Source organism: Sander vitreus, unplaced genomic scaffold, assembly GCF_031162955.1.
Source record: "Sander vitreus isolate 19-12246 unplaced genomic scaffold, sanVit1 ctg129_0, whole genome shotgun sequence".
In the NCBI taxonomy this organism is placed as follows: domain Eukaryota; kingdom Metazoa; phylum Chordata; class Actinopteri; order Perciformes; family Percidae; genus Sander; species Sander vitreus.
In genome coordinates this window covers 22,305-42,479 of record NW_027595401.1, presented here as the reverse complement: position 1 = coordinate 42,479, position 20,175 = coordinate 22,305, and the positions used below count along the sequence as shown (strand labels likewise).

At 38.7% G+C, this 20,175-nt stretch overlaps 1 protein-coding gene across 4 annotated transcripts; it reads right to left on the bottom strand.

Moving 5' to 3' along the window:
- Nucleotides 1-8,768: 8,768 nt before the first annotated feature.
- LOC144513205 (uncharacterized) lies at nt 8,769-19,687 on the bottom strand. 4 transcript variants are annotated; one of them, XM_078244199.1, is made up of 11 exons: nt 18,659-19,687; nt 18,403-18,565; nt 18,084-18,276; nt 17,675-17,749; nt 17,368-17,457; nt 16,482-16,556; nt 16,184-16,264; nt 15,372-15,477; nt 12,444-12,581; nt 12,302-12,355; nt 8,769-9,432 (listed from the first exon to the last, which is right to left on the bottom strand). In XM_078244199.1, the coding sequence occupies exons 1-11, from the start codon at nt 18,762-18,764 to the stop codon at nt 9,179-9,181; spliced, it is 1,335 nt and encodes a 444-aa protein (XP_078100325.1). In that variant the 5' UTR covers nt 18,765-19,687; the 3' UTR covers nt 8,769-9,178. The 4 variants fall into 4 exon arrangements, with proteins under 4 accessions (XP_078100325.1, XP_078100324.1, XP_078100323.1 ...); XM_078244198.1 differs by having other exon boundaries at nt 16,175-16,264; nt 17,377-17,457; nt 18,659-19,686; XM_078244197.1 differs by having other exon boundaries at nt 16,175-16,264; nt 18,659-19,685.
- Between the last annotated feature and the right edge of the window lie 488 nt (nt 19,688-20,175).

The following is a 20,175-nucleotide window of genomic DNA, read 5'->3' as shown; positions in this document are numbered from 1 at the left end:
CTTTCTGCAGCCCCCCCTAGCTGCTCCCCCCTTACGACATTCTTATGGACATGGGCTAAACTTCCAAATACCAGAGTTATTAGTTTACAGGTGTAGCCAAGTTGGTGACTGTACAAAAATGAATGGAAGCCATTGGCTGCCTGTAAGGTGAGGAAAACTACATTTCACAAACACAATATATTGCAGCATGGTTTGCTAAATGGTTCACTGTACTGTTAAAAACGGACTGGCGTGCTGACGTTTACGGTAAGCGTATTGTGTCACTTCCGATGTTCCTGTATACAGACGCTAGTTTGCTGCTCCAGCAAAAACATACTCAACTCTACTTTATTGTTTAAAATTATTTGCCTGGATTGCAATTAAACTACAGTTGCTTTGCTTAAAGCCTGCATCAACGGGGCATAAGCGTAAGCATTTGTTTAATTTAGCATTCAATTTAAACAGCGTTTAATTTAGCGGCTATAGCTAAATTTAAGGAAGATATTCCAACAGCATTTAACTCAATGTCATGCCTTAATAATACAGAGGACCTCTGTGTTAACTTTAGTCCCCCCCAAACTGAGAAATTTGTAGACGGTGTTGCGGCCTGCCTACGGACGACTTTAGACTGTTGCTCCCCTCAAAAAGAAGATGATGAAGCAAAGGAAACTAGCACCTTGGTATAACTCCCAAACTCGCATATTAAAACAAATCTCGCGAAAAGTAAATGGCGTTCCACCAAACTGGAAGAATCTCGTTTAGATTGGCAAGACAGTCTGAAAACCTATAGGAAAGGAAAAATACACTTAAAATCAGCTCATTCACAGAGTGTTGAACCTCCAGCAAACACGAGTCCTGAAAGTACTTTGTTAAAGTGGTACTAGTACTGCTAGTTTAGTTTAGTTTTTATTCTGTCATAAACATGTTCTTATGTTTCCCCTTCTCTCCCCCAGCTGAACAAACTAAAGACGTGTTTAGACCAGACTGTTTCCTGTGACTGCTTCACAATAAAAGCCTCCTGTGTTTGTCCAGTTGAGGTTGTTTTAATGTGAAGCAGCAGCAGGAAGTGTTGTGTTAGCGTTAATATTCAGATAACAATCAGCTGTAATACGGCTGAAGGAGAGAGAACCAGAAACACAGATATCAACCTGATCAACTCCCACTCAGTAACACTGATCACACGCTGCAGCGGTTCCTATAAAGCTGTCATGATGAGGCGTCACCGCAAAACATTCTGCACAATTTCCCGCTTATCGATGAAAACCACACAGATGATTACTGATTATCAGCAGCATCACACAAAATTTGTCTACGCAGAATTTTCCACAGACTTATTTTAAACAAATTAAAAACATTAAAACAAAAAAAGTATTAAATCTCCACCCCAAACAGAAAAACACTTGGCTAAATTCTGCAGATTTTCATTCTGGATCATCTCTGATAACTGTTAAATAATCTGCAGATTCTGTTTGGTTCTGATGATGAGTAAAGTTATAATTTATGATATGTTATCATTAGTTCAGTGTTTTGTTAAATAATTAGGGTTAAGGTTGGATATTACAGAAATAACAACGGACTAAAAATAGAATCAGAAACATGGTTTGATTTGATGAAAATCTGAAGTATTATAACGATTTGACTAAATCCATTTTCCCTTTTTGTCTTTTCTTTTTCTGTCTCTGATTTAAAGATTGACATGTGAATATGAAATGTTTTAACACTGCAATATGAAACTTTGGTTTGTTATAAAGCCACGAGGCACTTTGTGTGGAAATAAAGAATCAATGAATGATAAGAAGAGACAATGTTTAAAGCAGAGTGGTACCTGAGCTCCACAGCAGCAGCAGCAGCAGCAGCAGCAGCAGCAGGTGATCCATTTCCATGTGGAGCGTCTCTCTGCGTCCGTCTTCCCATCTGTCTGCTCTCTGCTCTGATCATCACATGTGCTGTCCTCAGGTTGGATCTGCATACAGGAAGAGGCGGAGCTTTACTGGAATACATCTCATTTATAGTGCGTTCCATTTGTACTCGGAACTCGGATATTCCGAGGTCAAAGTTGGAAACGCCCCACTGACCTCGGATTTAACTATAGGCTACTTGTCTTGCATGTGTGTGTGAACATATAACAAAATAAAAGCACTACATTTCTGTCTCTGTCTCTGCCTCGTTAAACTCCAGTCACCTGCTGGATTGCTGGCAGCTGGCTATCACTATGCTGACCTGGGTGTTGTAGTTTTAGGCTAGAGGCCATCTTGGTTGTAGGCTGTTGCAGCCACCTTGGCCTGATGTTCCTTCCATCCAGCTCACAGCTTCTCAGGATGAAGTTTGACAGAACTAAAGAAGTAGGAAAAAGAGTGTGATTGCGTGTGAGGCTGTTGTGTGTCTGTGTGTCTGATGGCTCCATTAAAGATGATGTTTCCACTCTGTGGACTGAAGGGAACTTCTCTGAACTGAATATCTGTGAAACTGATGCTATGATAAGGAGCTGCACACAGATGACAGATTGTAGGACTGTGGTTTCTGACATGTTCCATCAGATTAACGCTAGCACAGTCTCGTTGCCATGTGAACATCAGCAGACAGTCTTTTACACGCAACTCAACTACAGCTCGACTAAACTTTATATTGATTGGTGAACCATTGATTTTTTCAGGGATCAGCAACCTTTACTATCAAGAGACTTTTTAGAGATCCAGCATGTTGCTCTGCTTCTTCAATCTATTGGTTATTCTTTTTGTTAATTAACAGCAACTCACTGATAAAATAAGTTACTGTTTTGATATATTTTTTTAATAATTCAAATCTGACCACATTGCTTCATTAATAAACAAGTTGTTCTACTGTGGTATCTGAAGATTTACAACTTTGACTTAAGGTTTGCCATATAAGGGAATTCCTATGAACTTTATCCTACTGTTGCTGAAACATTTGGAAACTGTTAACATTAGAAGGGGCCCCCTAAGACAGAAGATATTTTGTTGGAGCTATACCATGTATGGGGCCTTAAATGGTCAGTTCCCTACTCCAAGCATATACTCACACCCCCACTAAATGCACAGAATATATACAATGAAGAGAACTTCAGAGCGACAATATTTGAAGATTGGGTTGGTCGTCTCTCCGAGCTCCTGCAGAAGCTTGTAAATTGATGCTGGAATCTTTGATGTAATAAACCTTTTTATAATCAAGAACAGTGTCAACGAAGTTCCTTCTCCACACATCGGCAACGCAGCGCTGCAACTTAAATATACCACAATACTATTGTTGCTGACATTAAAGTATTGATTCAGGCACCATTTAGGGAAAATAAACAACCGATACCCAACCTGTGTAAAGACACAGAACAATTAGTTCCACAGAAACACACAGAAACAACACACATGAAATGTCCTGAAGCTGTCACAGTGACCACAATTTGATCCCACACAGCTGACAGACCGTCGTCTTTATTAGAACTACAGTACACATGAGCCTCAGCTGGAGCTCCAGCTGTCACAATCAGGGCTGAAAATCGCTGCTGATTTCTTGAATCGATTCAATTCTGATTCACACAATCCCTATTTGATTACATTTCTGATCCCAATGTTAATTCTTGATTCTTCATATTTCAGTTGCAAAACCAACTTAGTTTGGATATAAAAGAGATTCTACAATTGTACAAGGTTCCCTCTATTCTGCTGCATTATTAAAAGTATCAATCTTTAGAGAAAAGCAGATACATTTATGTACCTTTTATTAATGGGGATTTAACAAACATGAACACAAAATAAAGTTAAACTGCAGACTTTACAGTATGTGAGTTTTGTGACATTTCATTCAGATATCTGGTGGTCAGAGGTCAATGGAGCCCTTTGAAAATGCCTCACCAAAATAAAAGCCTAACTTTGGAGCCTATTTTGATCACTTCCCAACAAACTAGCATGACATAGTTGATACCAATTGGTTCCTTAAGTTTTCTACACTGCAAAAAGCAGCATCTTATCAAGTATAATCCTCTTATTTCTAGTAGATACATTACACAGCAGCATCTAAAGTAATCTCAATTGAGGATAAAATTTAGTCAAGCAGTTTAACCACCATTTGTTGTCGCATTTTGCTGTCCCAAGTCTCTGAAGTTCCTGTCTTCATGAAGGAGTATTTACATGCTGCTTAGCTCAAACACAACAGGCTTTCTGAGGACATTTTACACACAATGTAACAGTTTCTTGTCGGGACCAGTTTGGTCCAAAATGTTTCACACACAGTTTCTACTCAGACACTGACCAAATGTGTGCTGTTGGGACATTGTCAGTGTCCATAAAACAGTAATGTGCAACATACTTGTGTTCTTCACCTCCATAGTCACACGTAATTTCCTCTCTTTTAATGTTGAAATGACCGATCTTCTCTCGAAGCATTAATACTTAAAATAGAAACATGAGAAAGGAGGAAATACATACATCACAAAATATCACCACAAAATCAGTGCCTCACTTAGAGAGTATAGTATAGGTACAAGTTGACGTCTTACCACCATGTTTTCCCTTTCCACTTAAACACAAACATAAAAACAGCACAGTGGATGGTAAAGTTTTCGTATTCCCTGAGATTCTGCGCCATTTATATCTCCCCTGTATTCCTAAACTTAATCTCCTTTGCAAATAGAGGATTCTGCAAATATGCCACGTCCTGTGAAAGACAACAAAAGCATTTTCAACAGAACAGGAAAACCTATACATTCTTTCATATTAGTCTAGACCTTAACATATAGTAGCAAATTTGAGATCATCAATTTACCCTGACATTCTGCATTAGATGTTCATCAAATAATTATTGTATACATTATAATGATTATCTGATAAATCACATCAGACACCATCTTACCTTTAACTGCATTCATATACTTCACCTCTAATGCGGATGTCTTTTCAGACATCGAAAGAACATAGGGATGCCACAGGAAGTGACATCCTTAAGGGGGCTGATCCGTGGTGCCAATTTTATACTGCAGGAAAAAGGTTTAAAATTGCATTAAATTAAGTTTCAGTAATTGTATGAATGCTGATTCAACAGCATTCACAGTATTGTTATTGTTTTCATTATTCTTATTATTATTCCACTTCTTCTCCCGTATGTTTTTGGTCTTCAACAACCTCAGCATACTTTCAGCTAGAAAAACCCTTCAAATATCAAAATGTTCAGCTCTTTCAGCACATGATGGGAATTCTTCAACTTTTGTTCTGCTATTTATATTTTTAAATATTAAGCTTTTAAACACGCAAACCTAGCTTCAATGTAATCTAATAAAGGGAAGTATGCCGTCTAGCTTTTTATGCACTAAAAGTGATATTTTTGTTTTTGCTGCTGGCAGGCTGATTGTTACTAAAAGTGTCTGACAACATTATTGATCTCAGGACATGACTTTTTGTCTGAAGACAGCGGTGTGGAGAGTGGAACACAACTCAAGAAAAAGGCATTCAGGAGGTCTGTTTTTTCGGAGTAGGCTACAGAAATCATAGGCTCCTGTTAATAAAAGTTTGTCAGTGCCATGGGGGGTGAAGCAGCGGCTGGAGGGCTGCGGGGCTTGGGATACTGGTAGTGCTCCGGTGGGTGCTGTGCCCTGTCTGTTATCACACAACAGGCCTTGTGGGGACATTTTACACACATGTGTAACACATGTTAGCCTACAGTTTATTGTGGGGACCAGTTTTGTCCAATGCTTCACACACAGTTTCTACTCAGACACTGACAAAAGGTGTACTGTGGGGAAAAAAGACCCTTAGTTGATTAAGACAACAAAAAAACCCAAAACCTGAAAACAAAAAGAGACTGTAGAATGAAATCTGAAGTAATGAACATGAATGCACAAATCCAATCTGATCACTAACAAATAACAGTGCAGGAACTCTGGTTAAACATATCTGATTTGCCTGGAGTCTGAACATAGCCTTAGATTGATATCTTCTAACATATGCTAATAGCAGTGCTACAGTACAGCAATGTAACGTGTATACATTTATTTATTGTGGGTGGTGATGGCACAGTGGATATGACACATTCCTTTGGTGTGGGAGACCTGGGTTCAATTCCCACTGCATTACATCAACCAATGTGTTCCTGAGCAAGATACTTAACCCATAGTTGCTTCAGAGGCATGTGGCCTCTGACCTATGTAGCAATTGTAAGTCGCTTTAGATAAAAGTGTCAGCTAAATGACATGTAATTGTTATGAATACTCTTGTTTTCTTTACAGGTGCTTGCAGCCACTATCCACCTGAGCACATGTCTGTAACGCAGCTCGGACGAGGGAAAACACACTGCAACAACAAAGAAATTAATAAATTTAACTCAGTTAAACCCTCGGAGTGTTCATTTAACTTTATCAATAACTGTCACCACTCTTTAGCAACGCACTGGTTGGATGCATTCCTCCATTAGCCTCAATTCCATCAGCATGCTTTGACGGAAGCTAACTGTTAAGGTTCCCTAAGTGAAGGTACATTTTACTTCCTTTGGGATTTCAAATTAAAAGCCCCAAAACGAAAGTCAGTCACACTTTTGTATTTTCGTGTAAAATAGTGCCGCTATTTTAATCTGCCCTGTGAAATTTTGTCATTTAAAATTACTTCAAATTTTTCTTTAAAGCACCTTGGTTAAGTTTAAGTTTATTACTTTATACATTAACTTAAATATACCATCATTGCAAATATTGATCAGGAATACATCACAGCAAAATAATAAAACACACATTCATAAAAGCTAGAATATTATCATAAAATCAATTTAACACAATAATCAGTAATCAATTAGACTAAATAATTAGCAGTGTCTTTTTAGTTTGCATTCAACAACTTAACAATAAATTGTTTACAAAAAAATTGAGGCTTATAATCTTTGTCTACAGTAAGCCTAATCATAACTAGCTATTATGCAAACTATTTAGAGTTAATTAACCTATTTTGAACAATAAACACTGGTGGTTATATTGGTTTGTCTTATGCCTACAAATATCCCACTACCACTAATACATGCACTTACCTTACTTTAGTTTCTCTGTACAAATCATTAGCCCATTATATATATATATATATATATATATATATATATATATATATATATACAGTCATGTGAAAAAATTAGGACACCCATGCTAAAGTTGACTAAAAAGAGGAATAACAAAATCATCTTTTGCAAATTGATCTTAATGCCTTAATTAAAAAAATGAGGAAAAATCAAATCTTTAAGGACACCAATTTTCTTTGTGAATGATTAATGTATCGTAAATAAATAAATGTTCTTCCTTAAAATACAGGGGGCATAAGTAAGTACACCCCTATGTTAAATTCCCATAGAGGCAGGCAGATTTTTATTTTTAAAGGCCAGTTATTTCATGGATCCAGGATACTATGCATCCTGATTAAGTTCCCTTGGTCTTTGGAATTAAAATAGCCCCACATCATCACATACCGTTCACCATACCTAGAGATTGGCATGGGGTACTTTCCATAAAATCATCTCTGAATGCAAATCAAACCAGCTATTAGGCTAAATGAAATAAAACCATGCCAATCTCTAGGTATGGTGAAGGGTATGTGATGATGTGGGGCTATTTTAATTCCAAAGGCCAAAGGAACTTTATCAGGATGCATAGTATCCTGGATCCATGAAATAACTGTCCTTTAAAAATAAAAATCTGCCTGCCTCTATGGGAATTTAACATAGGGGTGTACTTACTTATGCCCCCTGTATTTTAAGGAAGAACATTTATTTATTTACGATACATTATTCATTCACAAACAAAATTGGTGTCCTTAAAGGTTGGATATTTCCTCATTTTTTTAATTAAGGCATTAAGATCAATTTCCAAAAGATGATTTTTGTATTCCTCTTTTTAGTCACCTTTAGCATGGGTGTCCTAATTTTTTCACATGACTGTATATATATAAAAATCTGAAAATAAAATAACAATATAACCCTATAGAAAAGCTTTAGCATTAGCTGGCATCTTCTGCAAACAATCTTCCTCGTCCACCATGTGAATTGTGAGCTTTTACAATGATAATTACTTTTTGCTGCTGGAATCTTTCCCAAGGAGGACCAGGAAGTGGGCGGTAAATAACCATATTTGGAATATGTGTGTGTGAAGCAATGAGTGCATTACCAATCTGAAAGTACAGGGGCGCTAGTGAGCACACCACACACACACACACACACACACACACACACACACACACACACTGATTGAAAAACATGTTTTATGGGCCAATGCTAAAAATCACACAGGCTTCTTCAGAATAACTTCAGCATTTATATAAAAGGGTTTCCCTTATGGGGACTTCATTTTTTGTCACCCACACGCAAGAGGTCCCCATGACGTGACTGTGTAAACAGACTTTTGTCCCCACAACATGATGATTACCAGAACACACACACAAACACAGACACACACACACACACACACACACACACACACACACACATACGGGTCTATGTGGATTAGCTGGACTTTTTCTCCAAACAGGCCCGGTGGTGGTTTAGATGGACTACCCTTTCCTGAGGTCCTAGAGCTATGGGAGTTAGATTAAAACACTCCAAAAAATCTGAAAAAAATTCAGGTCACTTTAGACTTCAGATACACCCTTCAGAGCGTGATACACACCACCCTAAAACTATTGTGGTTTATAGAGACAGTTCTCCTTTTGAAAAATATGTGACTTATAAGGTCCAAATAAACATTATTGGGACTTTAAAGGGACAATGACGTCACTGCTCATTAACATAAATACACATTAACCTGACACCACCAAGCATTAATGGGACTTAATTATTATTTTATTGTACAACTCAAATATCACCATTGTTAGACTAACAGACTAACAGCCAGATAGCAGCCTGGAACAGCTAAACAATAGATTGTCACACAACACAAGTGCCATGACAATAACTTATTTTAGATTTTTTGCTTGATTCTCATTCTTACCCAACTTCAAAAGACCCATGGTTGCTCATAACAAAAATAAATTAATAACATGTAAAAAAAATAAAAGTGTTGGTTTACAGTTTGTTGTTGTGATGGCCTCTTTGTATAATTCAACCTTCTATTTTTGTACTGAACCTTTAAAATGTCATTATTACAACCTATAACAGGCAGATAACTTGTAACACAAGAGCCACACTTTTTAAAACATTAACACAAACACCACCACAACTGTCAGTGTATTTAAACCTTTTCTTTTTGTGACTGCCTCTTTGCAGTTATTCCTCTATTTCTAACAAAGTCCCGTATATTTTGCACTGTTCTTTGTGCCAACGCGGGGTCTTCCACCAGTTTGCAGTGACTGCATTCAGTTTTGGTGGCCAGTTTTCCCCTGCTTATATGATCTTTGAAGTGTCGCATTACTGCGGCGACCTCAGCCTTAGACCACACTTTCTTTGCCACTCTTCTGGATCCATGTTCTTCATCAGCATAATTCCCTGGAAGATAGGCAAACAAGAACAAAATATATCACAAACAAAATGTGTTTTTTGCTTAATAATTCACTTTGGGTATCAGTTGATTGCTGACTCGATGTGATTTCACCAACTTTACTAGCCCACATTAGAGTGGGACAATATGGAGGGTATTAAAGTCATCAGCATTAAAACAACATTTTTAGAATCAGTTCATCTATTTAAGGGGCTAAACCTTTTGATATTTGAATTAATTAAAGTACAGTTAGTAATACTACAATTAGTAACATGTCTTAAGTTGTTTTGGCATTGTACTTCAACACACCTTATTTTAAATGAAACAGACTGGGGGTTTAAGGTCTGATTCTCAGTTTAAATCTGATTTCATAGAGTTAGCTGAAATAGTGTAGGAACTTGGTCTGAAAGTTTAGTCTTGATATTGAAACATAACACAAAGTACGTAACAATCAGCCTAGTACTACTTTTAACCTCTTAATCTTCCAGATTTTGTGGCATTTTGTGACTCATTCATTTTTAGTCTTTTAACCAACTTGCCAATAAGAGAATGAATAGAAAGTACTCATGGGCAATCCAGAGAACATATGAAGAGAAGGAGGTAACTTTACTTTTATCTCAAATTCAGTATACATTTCCTGATTATAAATTAAGTGTATATGCTCCCTTGCAGACAAGATGTTTTGTACAAATGCAGTACAGTTAAATTTAGGGCTATTTATTTATATCCCTTTCTTTAAGATTACTCTCTTTCTGATAGTTGAAAACTTCAGAGACAGGAAACATCACAGAGACGTGCATAAATATCCTTGGATGGAGTCAAACTGTGGATGTTGCAGTTTTGTGGCATGTGTAGAATACACTGCAAAGTCATTTTTTGGTCTTTGTTTTTTTTTCCTATACTTAATTTTATTCTTTTTAAAATGGTATGAGTTTTTATTTAGCTTTTTCTTCCTTTCATACCTGGCCTAAAAAGGATGCATCTTATTCAAGGCACATTAAGGTGCTTCACAATTCAACGTGGTGCCCACAGTGGACTTGGTGTTTGCTTCGCTCTCCCGACACTGACGCAACTTTGTTTATTTTGTTATTCATCTTCATCTTACACGCACAGCTTGTGTGTGCGACACTAAGATACAGCAGGGAAGAACTTCTGGACATTGGCAATGTCAACACGAGCTTACAACACCGCCTCTTGAACTTTGACTTTCTCCTACGCCTGGACCAAGCCCACTCCAGCTGGCAGGACACAGCAACACCGGTGCGCCCACAGCGGAGACGAGGCAAGAGAGGTAGGCTCCATGCTAGGCTGAGCTACAGGACCATGCTCGCTAATGTCCGCCCTCTTGACAAATAAGATAGACGAGCCAAGAACTAGGACTACAACTCAGCGTGAGATAAGGGAATGTTGTGCTCTTATTCTCACTGAGATGTGGCTCTCTGACAGCACGCCAAACTCGGTTCTCCTGCTCCACACACACTCCATCCGCCACGGAGACTGCACAGAGGCCTCGAGAGAGACCAGGGGAGGCGGTGTGTGTACATTAACAAAAGATGGTGTGGGAATGTGCAAGATGTTGAAAAGCACGGTTCACCAGACATTGAACTTTTAATGCTAAAGTGCACCTTTATCTACTAAAGACCCTTTTGTCTACCAAGCGAGTTCAGCACTGTGCCTCTGCTCGCTGTTTACATTCCGCCACGGGCCAATCACGTGACGGCGAGGGGATGCTACAGGACCTCATCAGCAAGCTGGAGACTGCACACCCAGATGCCGTCCTTCATCGTGGCCGGTGATTTTAACTACTGCAACCTTAGGGAGCGTCCTACCAAAGTACCATCAACACATGAGCTTTCCTTCGAGGGAGAAGAATACCAAGTGTACAGCAACGTGAAGAACACTTACAAGGCTGTGCCTCAGCTGCACTTTGGACTATCAGACCACATCTCAGTGTTCCTCTACCCAGTCTACAGGCAACTCCTCAAATGAGCTCCCCCAGTAAGTAAAATTATTAAAGTGTGGAATGAAGGATCTGAACTAGTGCTTCAGGACTGCTTTAACAGTACAGACCAGGGGTGTGTTTAAAACTCCTGCTCTGAGAGGGGACTGTACTGTGTACCTATAGGAATATGCTGCAGCTGTAACTGGCTACATTCGCAAATACACTGAGAAAATGATCCCCACTAAACGCTGCAAGACCTACGCCAACGATAAACCCTGGATTAACTGAAGTGTGGTCCATGCTATGTGCGTGCTCTACTGCATGTGTCTCGGGTGACACTGAGGACTAGAGAAAGGCCAGATATGACCTGCGTAGATCAATCAGACAGGCCAAGAGACAATACAGACTGAAGCTGGAGGGATATTACACCACTGCTTATCCCAGGAGCATGTGGTAAGGTCTGCAACACATCACAAACTGCAAACAGAAAACAAACCGCTCACTTCGAAGCCCTCAACACCAGCTGAAAGGGAGGGGCTACGGCCAACAAGGGCATACTGGACACACCACTCTGTGTCAGTGTGTCACCATTCGGTCCCCACCTGCTTCAAGTCCACCACCATCGTGCCCCTCCCAAAGAAGGACACTGTGACTTGTCTGAATGACCATCGGCATCTTAACTGTGAGGCACAGAGCACCTTATTCAACTCAGGTTTCTTTTTTTCTTTTAATTCCAACTTAGGTTTACTGTACACTGTAAGTTACAGTTTAATTTTATATATATTTTTTAACTTTATTCTATTTGTGTTGTGTATTTGTCTTATTATTGAACTGTTCTGTTAAGGGACTTGGGTAAAGTAAGAATTTCATTGTATGGTATAAACCACTGTTTCTTCTGTGCATAAGACAATAAACCTCTTGAATCTGAATCTTACCTTCAGAGGGAGGTACACACTCATTTACTGTGGACGACACAAATGACACTGATCCTGTTGAACACACAATTTAACAAAAGTTACTTTTGTCACAGGAAAAAATACATTTTATCAGCAGTGACTATGAAGTGAGTTAACATACCAAAGCCTCCAATGTCATGGTCTTGCTCTGTGGTTGTAGAGTCAAAATCCACAGTTCCAAACTCTGATGTTGTGACTTCTGTGTTGCTGTTATCAGATTTGCTCCCACTGTCTTCAGCGTCACTTAACGCAATCTCATCTGGAAAATGGCATTAGTAAAACTCACATAAATAGCTGGACATACAAATCTGTGGTTGAAATAGCCACATCAAATAAAAAGACCTAGGGAAAAAAATAGTAGGCCTGTGGTTTTGTACTTGCCACTTTTTGCAAAGTAACTATTTTTACTTGAGTAGTTTTGAGCTATTATACCTGTGTTTATGTTTAATGTGGTCCATGAGCACATAAGATAAAACAATCCATGTAAAATGATTACACAATATATTATGTTAATATTTAACGTAATTCGACTGCACCTCCACAAACATAATTTTGAATTACTGTCCAGCCATACTGTAGACTTATGCTTATATTTCTGAATAGTAGTCCTCAACCATATTTGGACATGAAAGGTGATTTTTTTTTTTCTTGGAAAAGGATGCTGACTACGCCAAGTCTAGATGTTTAGAAATTAACAGTCAAAGGAAAAAACAAACACTCAGATAATATCTACAAGGGCTAATTTCTGTACAAACCTTCAATTTCAGTCTCATCCAGTGACTTCCCCTGCATGCTGGAAAGGTGTCCTTTCTCCACTGACAAAAGCAGTTTGGAAATCTTAGCCAGTTGTGTTGTGGGAAATCTGCAACCTGATCAAGTTCATTGTTTTTTAAATTAAGGACTTGTGAGAGTGTGGCAACATGTTTCCTGAGTTGTGTTGACCTGAGGTACTCTGGGTGCTTTGCTCCACACTGGCTTGCATGAACACACAAACAGTCCTGTCGTCTGTAGTGGCTCATTGACGTTGGTCTTGCAAACAGGAAGACATTTGTGGCACAAACGCCACATTCAGTTCTTCTACTGGCAAGTAGTGACAAAGCATCCACCACACTTGGTGTGAGCAGAACTGCAACCTTTCTGCCCCTTTTCCCCATTATTTCAATTTGGGCTGAAATAGTTGCAGAGCTTCTGTTCAGTCTTCGAGAACCCCATGGCAACATCTTCATGGAGCTTTGTGTTGTCCCTTTCATGAAAACTTTTGAGGCGCATTTTTGAAACTTCCCCAGCACGTCTTCGATTGAACACCATGATTTGTGCAAGTGTGAGTTTTGCAAGTTGAGCATAGTTCTGAGAGGTGGCCTCTTCCTTCAAGCTGCAGGAGGCACTTTCTGCTGATTTCTCAAGGTACTGATGAAGGCTCTGAACATCTTCAGTGAAGGGCAATGTTGATGGTTTGTTGTATTTTGCATCACTCAGTGTTTTCAGGGCACTGTGAGACACCAACTCAGACCACCTGGAGGTGTACAACTTCTTGAATATGTCAGTGTACCTGATCAACTCTTCATCTTCTGCCATGAGTGCCCTACAATGAATAATGTCAGCGATTTTCTGCAGTGTATGCCCCAGTTACAGCGCAAGCCTTGATTTCTGGTACGATTGTTTTTCTTCATCAAAACCTGAAACTTTCTTTACTGCTTGCACAACTCTCTGGAAGTTAGCAGGTTTAACAGCCTCCTCTAGGGTTATGTACTGAGAATTCTGTACGCAGGCATAACAACAAACGCCCCACTTCACGGAGCTTCTGTCGAATGTATTCATATTTTGTAGGGTCTTGTCCATGTTTGTTGTAGAGTGACTGGGCAAACTGAATAATAGAGAGGTCATTTCGCACAACTGAGGCCACCTCATCTTGTTTCATGACACTAAGGAGCTTCCACACTCCACTTGAGATCTGCTGACAGAATGTAGACTGCAGAGCTACAGCCAAGCCCAGTACTTTGGTTCTCCCAGGTTTATCATCCAAATCTTCGTTTTTTGGCTTAAAGGGGCATCTGCGGACATGTCTCCAAAGCTCCTTACGTATGTACATCCCTTGACAATACATACTGTGAATAAACTTTCCTGCCAGTGTTTTAGCTTTTGGCTTTCTCTTCACTTTCAGTGATCCGGTTCCATCTTGCAAAACTGCAGTGTTATGTTTAAAATTTCCCTTATTCCTCATTTTTTCTAATAATATCTTGCGCTCTTTTGAGTCCTCAGGAAGGGAAAATGCATGGACAATTTCAGCATGTGTCTTGTGTGTTTTCAAGTGGCGGGAAATTTTGCTTTGTGGCTTACCACGAACATAACAGTAATTGTTTTTTACTGATAATCAGATGTGGTAATTCTTGTTCATGAGTCACAGCTTCATCCTCTGGCTTTTCCTTTGATGAGTCTTTGATAGAATACGCTGAATTAGATGTGTCAGCAGCATTGGGAATCATCTTATTTTTAAGGGGTGGCCAACATTTTGATGTACTGGGCACAACTGGGGCCTCTGTGTCTGACCCATAAGATGTTCCAACATCAGGTATTACGGGTTTTACTTGAATATGTGCAGCTCTTGCCTGACTTGAGATTAAGGGTATGCTGGCATCTGAATCATATTCATCATCCTCCGAGTCAGGTATGTATTCCTTGTCAGACATGTCCTCAGCATCATCAGATGATATTTGGTCCAATTCTGGATGTGGAATTTTGTCCTGATCTGACAGCAGTTCATCCTCAGAAGCCTCAGAAGACTGCTGCGCCTGAATTGGTGAGAAAGCAAATTATTTTACAGGGTGATTGAATCTTATAGACAGTTCAAGTTCAACACTCACTCAGTAGATACTCACCTGTGCTGTGCTGTGAAAGTAATCTCCTGTAATTTGCTTTAGGCAGGATTTATGCCAGACCCCTGAACAAACTGTAACACATTTTGAGTAAAATAATGTTGACACTGCAGGTCTATTTAAGTGGTTAGAGCACAACACATGTACACTCTATACTAATTCACTAAATATCTAACCTGTGCATCGATAGCCAAGCCACTTGAAGGAAGATACGGGTCCCACACAATTAACACACTTGTCCAAGGAGGATACTGTTGCGCACACCAGGCGGTGTTTCTGACACTGTTGGCGAAAAATGTAATTGTAATATTTATTATTTATGCCACATAGTTTGGACAGAAAGATATTTCATATTTACATGTTGATATCTAATCACTTTAAATCCAATACCAATGTGACATTTAATTTACTTCATACATATTATTACCCTTTTATTGCATTGTTTTTTATTGTTATTTATAGTGTAACTTATTTATACCTGCTTATTTATAGCGTATCCTATATGAAGATATACCTTCTTCATATTTTTGAATTGTAGATGGGGAATTTGTGGTTAGCCTCAGTGCCAGGAGCTGACTTGTTGTAGCCCAGTATAACTAATAGGATGCCTATCCATTACATGTAACCAAACAACTTACCATTCACATTAAACCAACATACAGATCAAATGCAGGCAGTCCAAGTGTTCTTAAAAACCAAAGTGATGTCTCTGGTGACAGGACCCTCTAAACTGTATGGACCTCCCAAGTCATATTTGGGTGGGGTTCACCGTTTGATACACATACACTCAGATATTATACTGACTGAAGCTTGAAAAAGCATGTTTAGACAATGTCCTTCCAAATCATTGTCCACATAAAGCATGTTCTACTCAGGCGACTGCACACACACACACACACACACACACTTGAAATAGGTCGGTAGATTTAACATTTTGCCACAAATAACTTCACTAAGTTGTACATGAGATTTAATTTACCTCTCCAACCTTGGTGAGTGGGCCGAGCTCTGGACTGGTCTGATTCGGGTGGCTGATGGCTGTATGGATGCACTTGCTCTCAGTGGTCAGCTGTAGAAGATGAAACAGAGACAAAGGACAATAAAGAGAAAGTCCTGGGAACGTACTACTAGAGAGGATATTTGACATCTGAATAAAAAAAAGAAACCATTCTACTGGTGACAGACAGACAGAGGAAAACCTTGTTTAAAACTCACTGACAACATTTCTAAGATATTAACAATCAGAGCAAGATATTTATAAAAATATATCTTTTGTGAATATATACCTCTTCAGTATCATCAACTGTGGATGGGGGATTTGTGGCACCACAAATCTTTGGAGCCATTTCATCATCAAGAGCCTGTAAAAAGGAAAAAAACAAAAAATATATATTATCATAAATATCTTGAAGACAAGATGTTCCCTATGTAGCATTCTGTGAAAAGATATCATGGCTGTATTTCTGTGAGTGTTTTGTGGAAAACACGTAGTCTCTGAAATGGTTATTTAATCACTGAACAGGCCACATGACTACAGTCTGTAGACTATGTAAACTATACTCTGATGAATACAGCATTTGATTACTTCGTTGTTTATCTATTGCCAGCCCACTTGCTAGAATGATCGCACTCCTTGAATAAGTGGCTGTAAGCTTTTACATGGAGTGACTTTTTAGTCTTTTTATATTTCTTAGATCTGCTATGATTCTTTTTAAATGACATCTTGTCATGAATTTTTGTCAGTGCTGTTGAGCGAGTGCTCATCCACTAGATGTACCTAAAAAAACGTATCATTCACATTAAACCAACATACAGATCAAATGCAGGGAGTCCAAGTGTTCTTAAAAACCAAAGTGATGTCTCTGGTGACAGGACCCTCTAAACTGTATGGACCTCCCAAGTCATATTTGGGTGGGGTTCACCGTTTGATACACATACACTCAGATATTATACTGACTGAAGCTTGAAAAAGCATGTTTAGACAATGTCCTTCCATTTCATTGTCCACATAAAGCATGTTCTACTCAACATTGTCCACATAAAGCAGGTTCTACTCAGGCGACTGCACACACACACACACACACACACACACACACACACTTGAAATAGGTCGGTACATTTAACATTTTGCCACAAATAACTTCACTAAGTTGTACATGAGATTTAATTTACCTCTCCAACCTTGGTGAGTGGGCCGAGCTCTGGACTGGTCTGATTCGGGTGGCTGATGGCTGTATGGATGCACTTGCTCTCAGTGGTCAGCTGTAGAAGATGAAACAGAGACAAAGGACAATAAAGAGAAAGTCCTGGGAACGTACTACTAGAGAGGATATTTGACATCTGAATAAAAAAAAGAAACCATTCTACTGGTGACAGACAGACAGAGGAAAACCTTGTTTAAAACTCACTGACAACATTTCTAAGATATTAACAATCAGAGCAAGATATTTATAAAAATATATCTTTTGTGAATATATACCTCTTCAGTATCATCAACTGTGGATGGGGGATTTGTGGCACCACAAATCTTTGGAGCCATTTCATCATCAAGAGCCTGTAAAAAGGAAAAAAAAAATCAAAAAATATTTTAGACCGTGGTCTATGAAAACTATACTATACTATACTCTGATTACATTACATTACATTTGACGACTTCTTTGTTTTTGTTCTACCAGTCTGTAGTGGTCAGTATCATCTTTGCTATGGTGTGCTGGGCAGGTGGCATCGCGACTGGTGGTGCTAATGAACTGCTAACAAAAGCTATAAAAATCATGTTCTACCTGAAGCTAGATGGAAAAATGTACAGTGTTTTGGTATATGAAATGTTCTATGGTTAAAGCAGTTCTTATATGAGAACTATCAATTTCACAAAGTCAAATTTTGACCACCTTGCATCTCCACGGCCAGTCTGAGTCACCATAATTATAGGTGATCTCCTCTCCTGGACTTATGTCTCGAACTGCAAACAAACAGAGATGGGGCTTCCCTTGCACAGTGAGGTACTTCATCTTGGCATTAGGGTTTATATGGTCGTCATTTACAAGTCTGCCAAGTGACCCATTCTCTGTTGCTGCATCAACACTACAAAAACACAAGTAACATTTTCAAAACAATCAGTTTTTATACTAATGCAATGTAAATTAACCTGACGTGAGAAAAAAGAGTCATATAACTCTGATTAGATTAACCAGCGACATATATACGTACCACCACAGTTTTCCATTAAAATGGAACTCAAACATAAACAGTTTGAGGAGGTCATGGTAAATTATCTGTCTCCGCTCACATTCTTCATTGCTTATTAGATCACCTCTGTATTCCAATAGAAAGTCTCCCTTTTCAAATGGAACAGAGGTGAAGATGCCACGACCTAATTCATCAAAGACAAAACAACAAATAAGTGACAAAAAGTGATATGTATTAAAGTTGAATCATGATTAAACAGTCAGAAGATTCAACTTACCTTTTACAGCATTGATGTACTTGATGTCAAGTCCCACTTTGTCACTTTCAGCAGTAACATAAAATCTTGCATCATCCTTTGGATTAATGCGTCTACGCCGCTGCATGTTTACTGTTTACAGGTGTCACAGCCTAAATTACCAAAAGTGATTGTCAGGATTACAATGTTCACTGGGACAAGCATGATCAGAAAACAAAAGCCTGGGTAAATTAGTAATGTACAAGCCACATCTGGACAGAAGCCAAATGATGTGCTCATAACTGCAACATGCATATTTTATTGATTCTTTTAAGAATACATTAAAAAGTGTAACAACATCTTTCTCACAAAGTAACAGGGTGGTGGGAGTCTGTACTACATAACAGGAGGAGGATGACAGTTGCTTTAATCTCCAGCTGTGCTGGACCACATTCAGACTAAACTTCATCCTGCCTCCAACTGACTTTGTTTTCTGATTTATTAGAAAGTCACTGACCACATAATATAATTTCTCTAGTCAAAAACCAAATCGAGCGAATCTCTAGTAGGCTTCATAGACCATGTTGCTCAGTGTTATCATCCAAAAATAACAGACAGGTAGCAACAGCAGCTGTGTTTAGTTTTCCAGTATAAAATCTTAGATTGATACATATTCTGTCTGATTCTCTTCTCTTTATATCATACTCTCTACATTTTCTCTTTCTTCATGCGACAGTAATGGGATTTACATTGTGTTTTGGGGTTCAAAGTCCTTTAAAATTTGGTTTCTTTGGTCAATATGAATTACAGATTATTATGACATTAAAAAGAACCAGGGCATGACATGTTATCACTGTGATGCTTCTGACATTAGATCTGTTTTAGAATAATTCAAATTAACATGCACCTGTCAAAGAATGGTCAAAAGTATGTAAAACTACAAGAGAAAAGGCATTCCCATCCCCTCTACAAGTTTACTAGATTCAACATAGTCATATCTTTGGAAAGTAGTCTAAACCCAGACATTTGCAGGAGGCTCAGTAAGCAGCTAACTAAATGAACAGTGTGAAGATCTATATGAAATAACACTACACACTGCACCAGATACCTATTAATGATATATCTTCCAGCCTTCCTGTGTCACTGCAACTTCATATTTAAACAAAAATGTTGGGCTACTAAGAAAATATTAAAATTCTCTAAAACAAACACAATGTCTGTGGTAAAAGTTAAGGCTACCAGGTCCAGACCTCAGCAATTACAAAGGCTACAGGTGGATACAGACAGGCAGTTACATAAACTTGTTAATCAACTTAGTACTTACAGACCAGGAAAACCAAAGATGATATCAATACATCCTCTTAGTTCTTTTTTGTTCCAATTCCAAAAAACAGAGCTGCCAACTAGCTGCTTTCTAGTCCTCCTCTCCTGTCCTCTCTGCAGGCATCCACTTCACGTAAAAGCTAAACGAGGCTTAACGAGCAGGGCATGTGGCTACGCTCTGCTAGTGAAGCCATGCCGTAGCCACAGCTCAACTTAACCTAGCTAGCTTTCATTTT

Coding starts and splice junctions, on each gene's coding strand:
- LOC144513205 (XM_078244197.1), bottom strand. CDS start 18,764: ATGCAGCGGCGTAGACGCATTAATCCAAAGGATGATGCAAGATTTTAT. Junction 17,458..17,674: donor CAGTTGATGATACTGAAGAG/GTATATATTCAC, acceptor CATCTTCTACAG/CTGACCACTGAGAGCAAGTG. Junction 12,582..15,371: donor GCTTGGCTATCGATGCACAG/GTTAGATATTTA, acceptor GCCATTTTCCAG/ATGAGATTGCGTTAAGTGAC.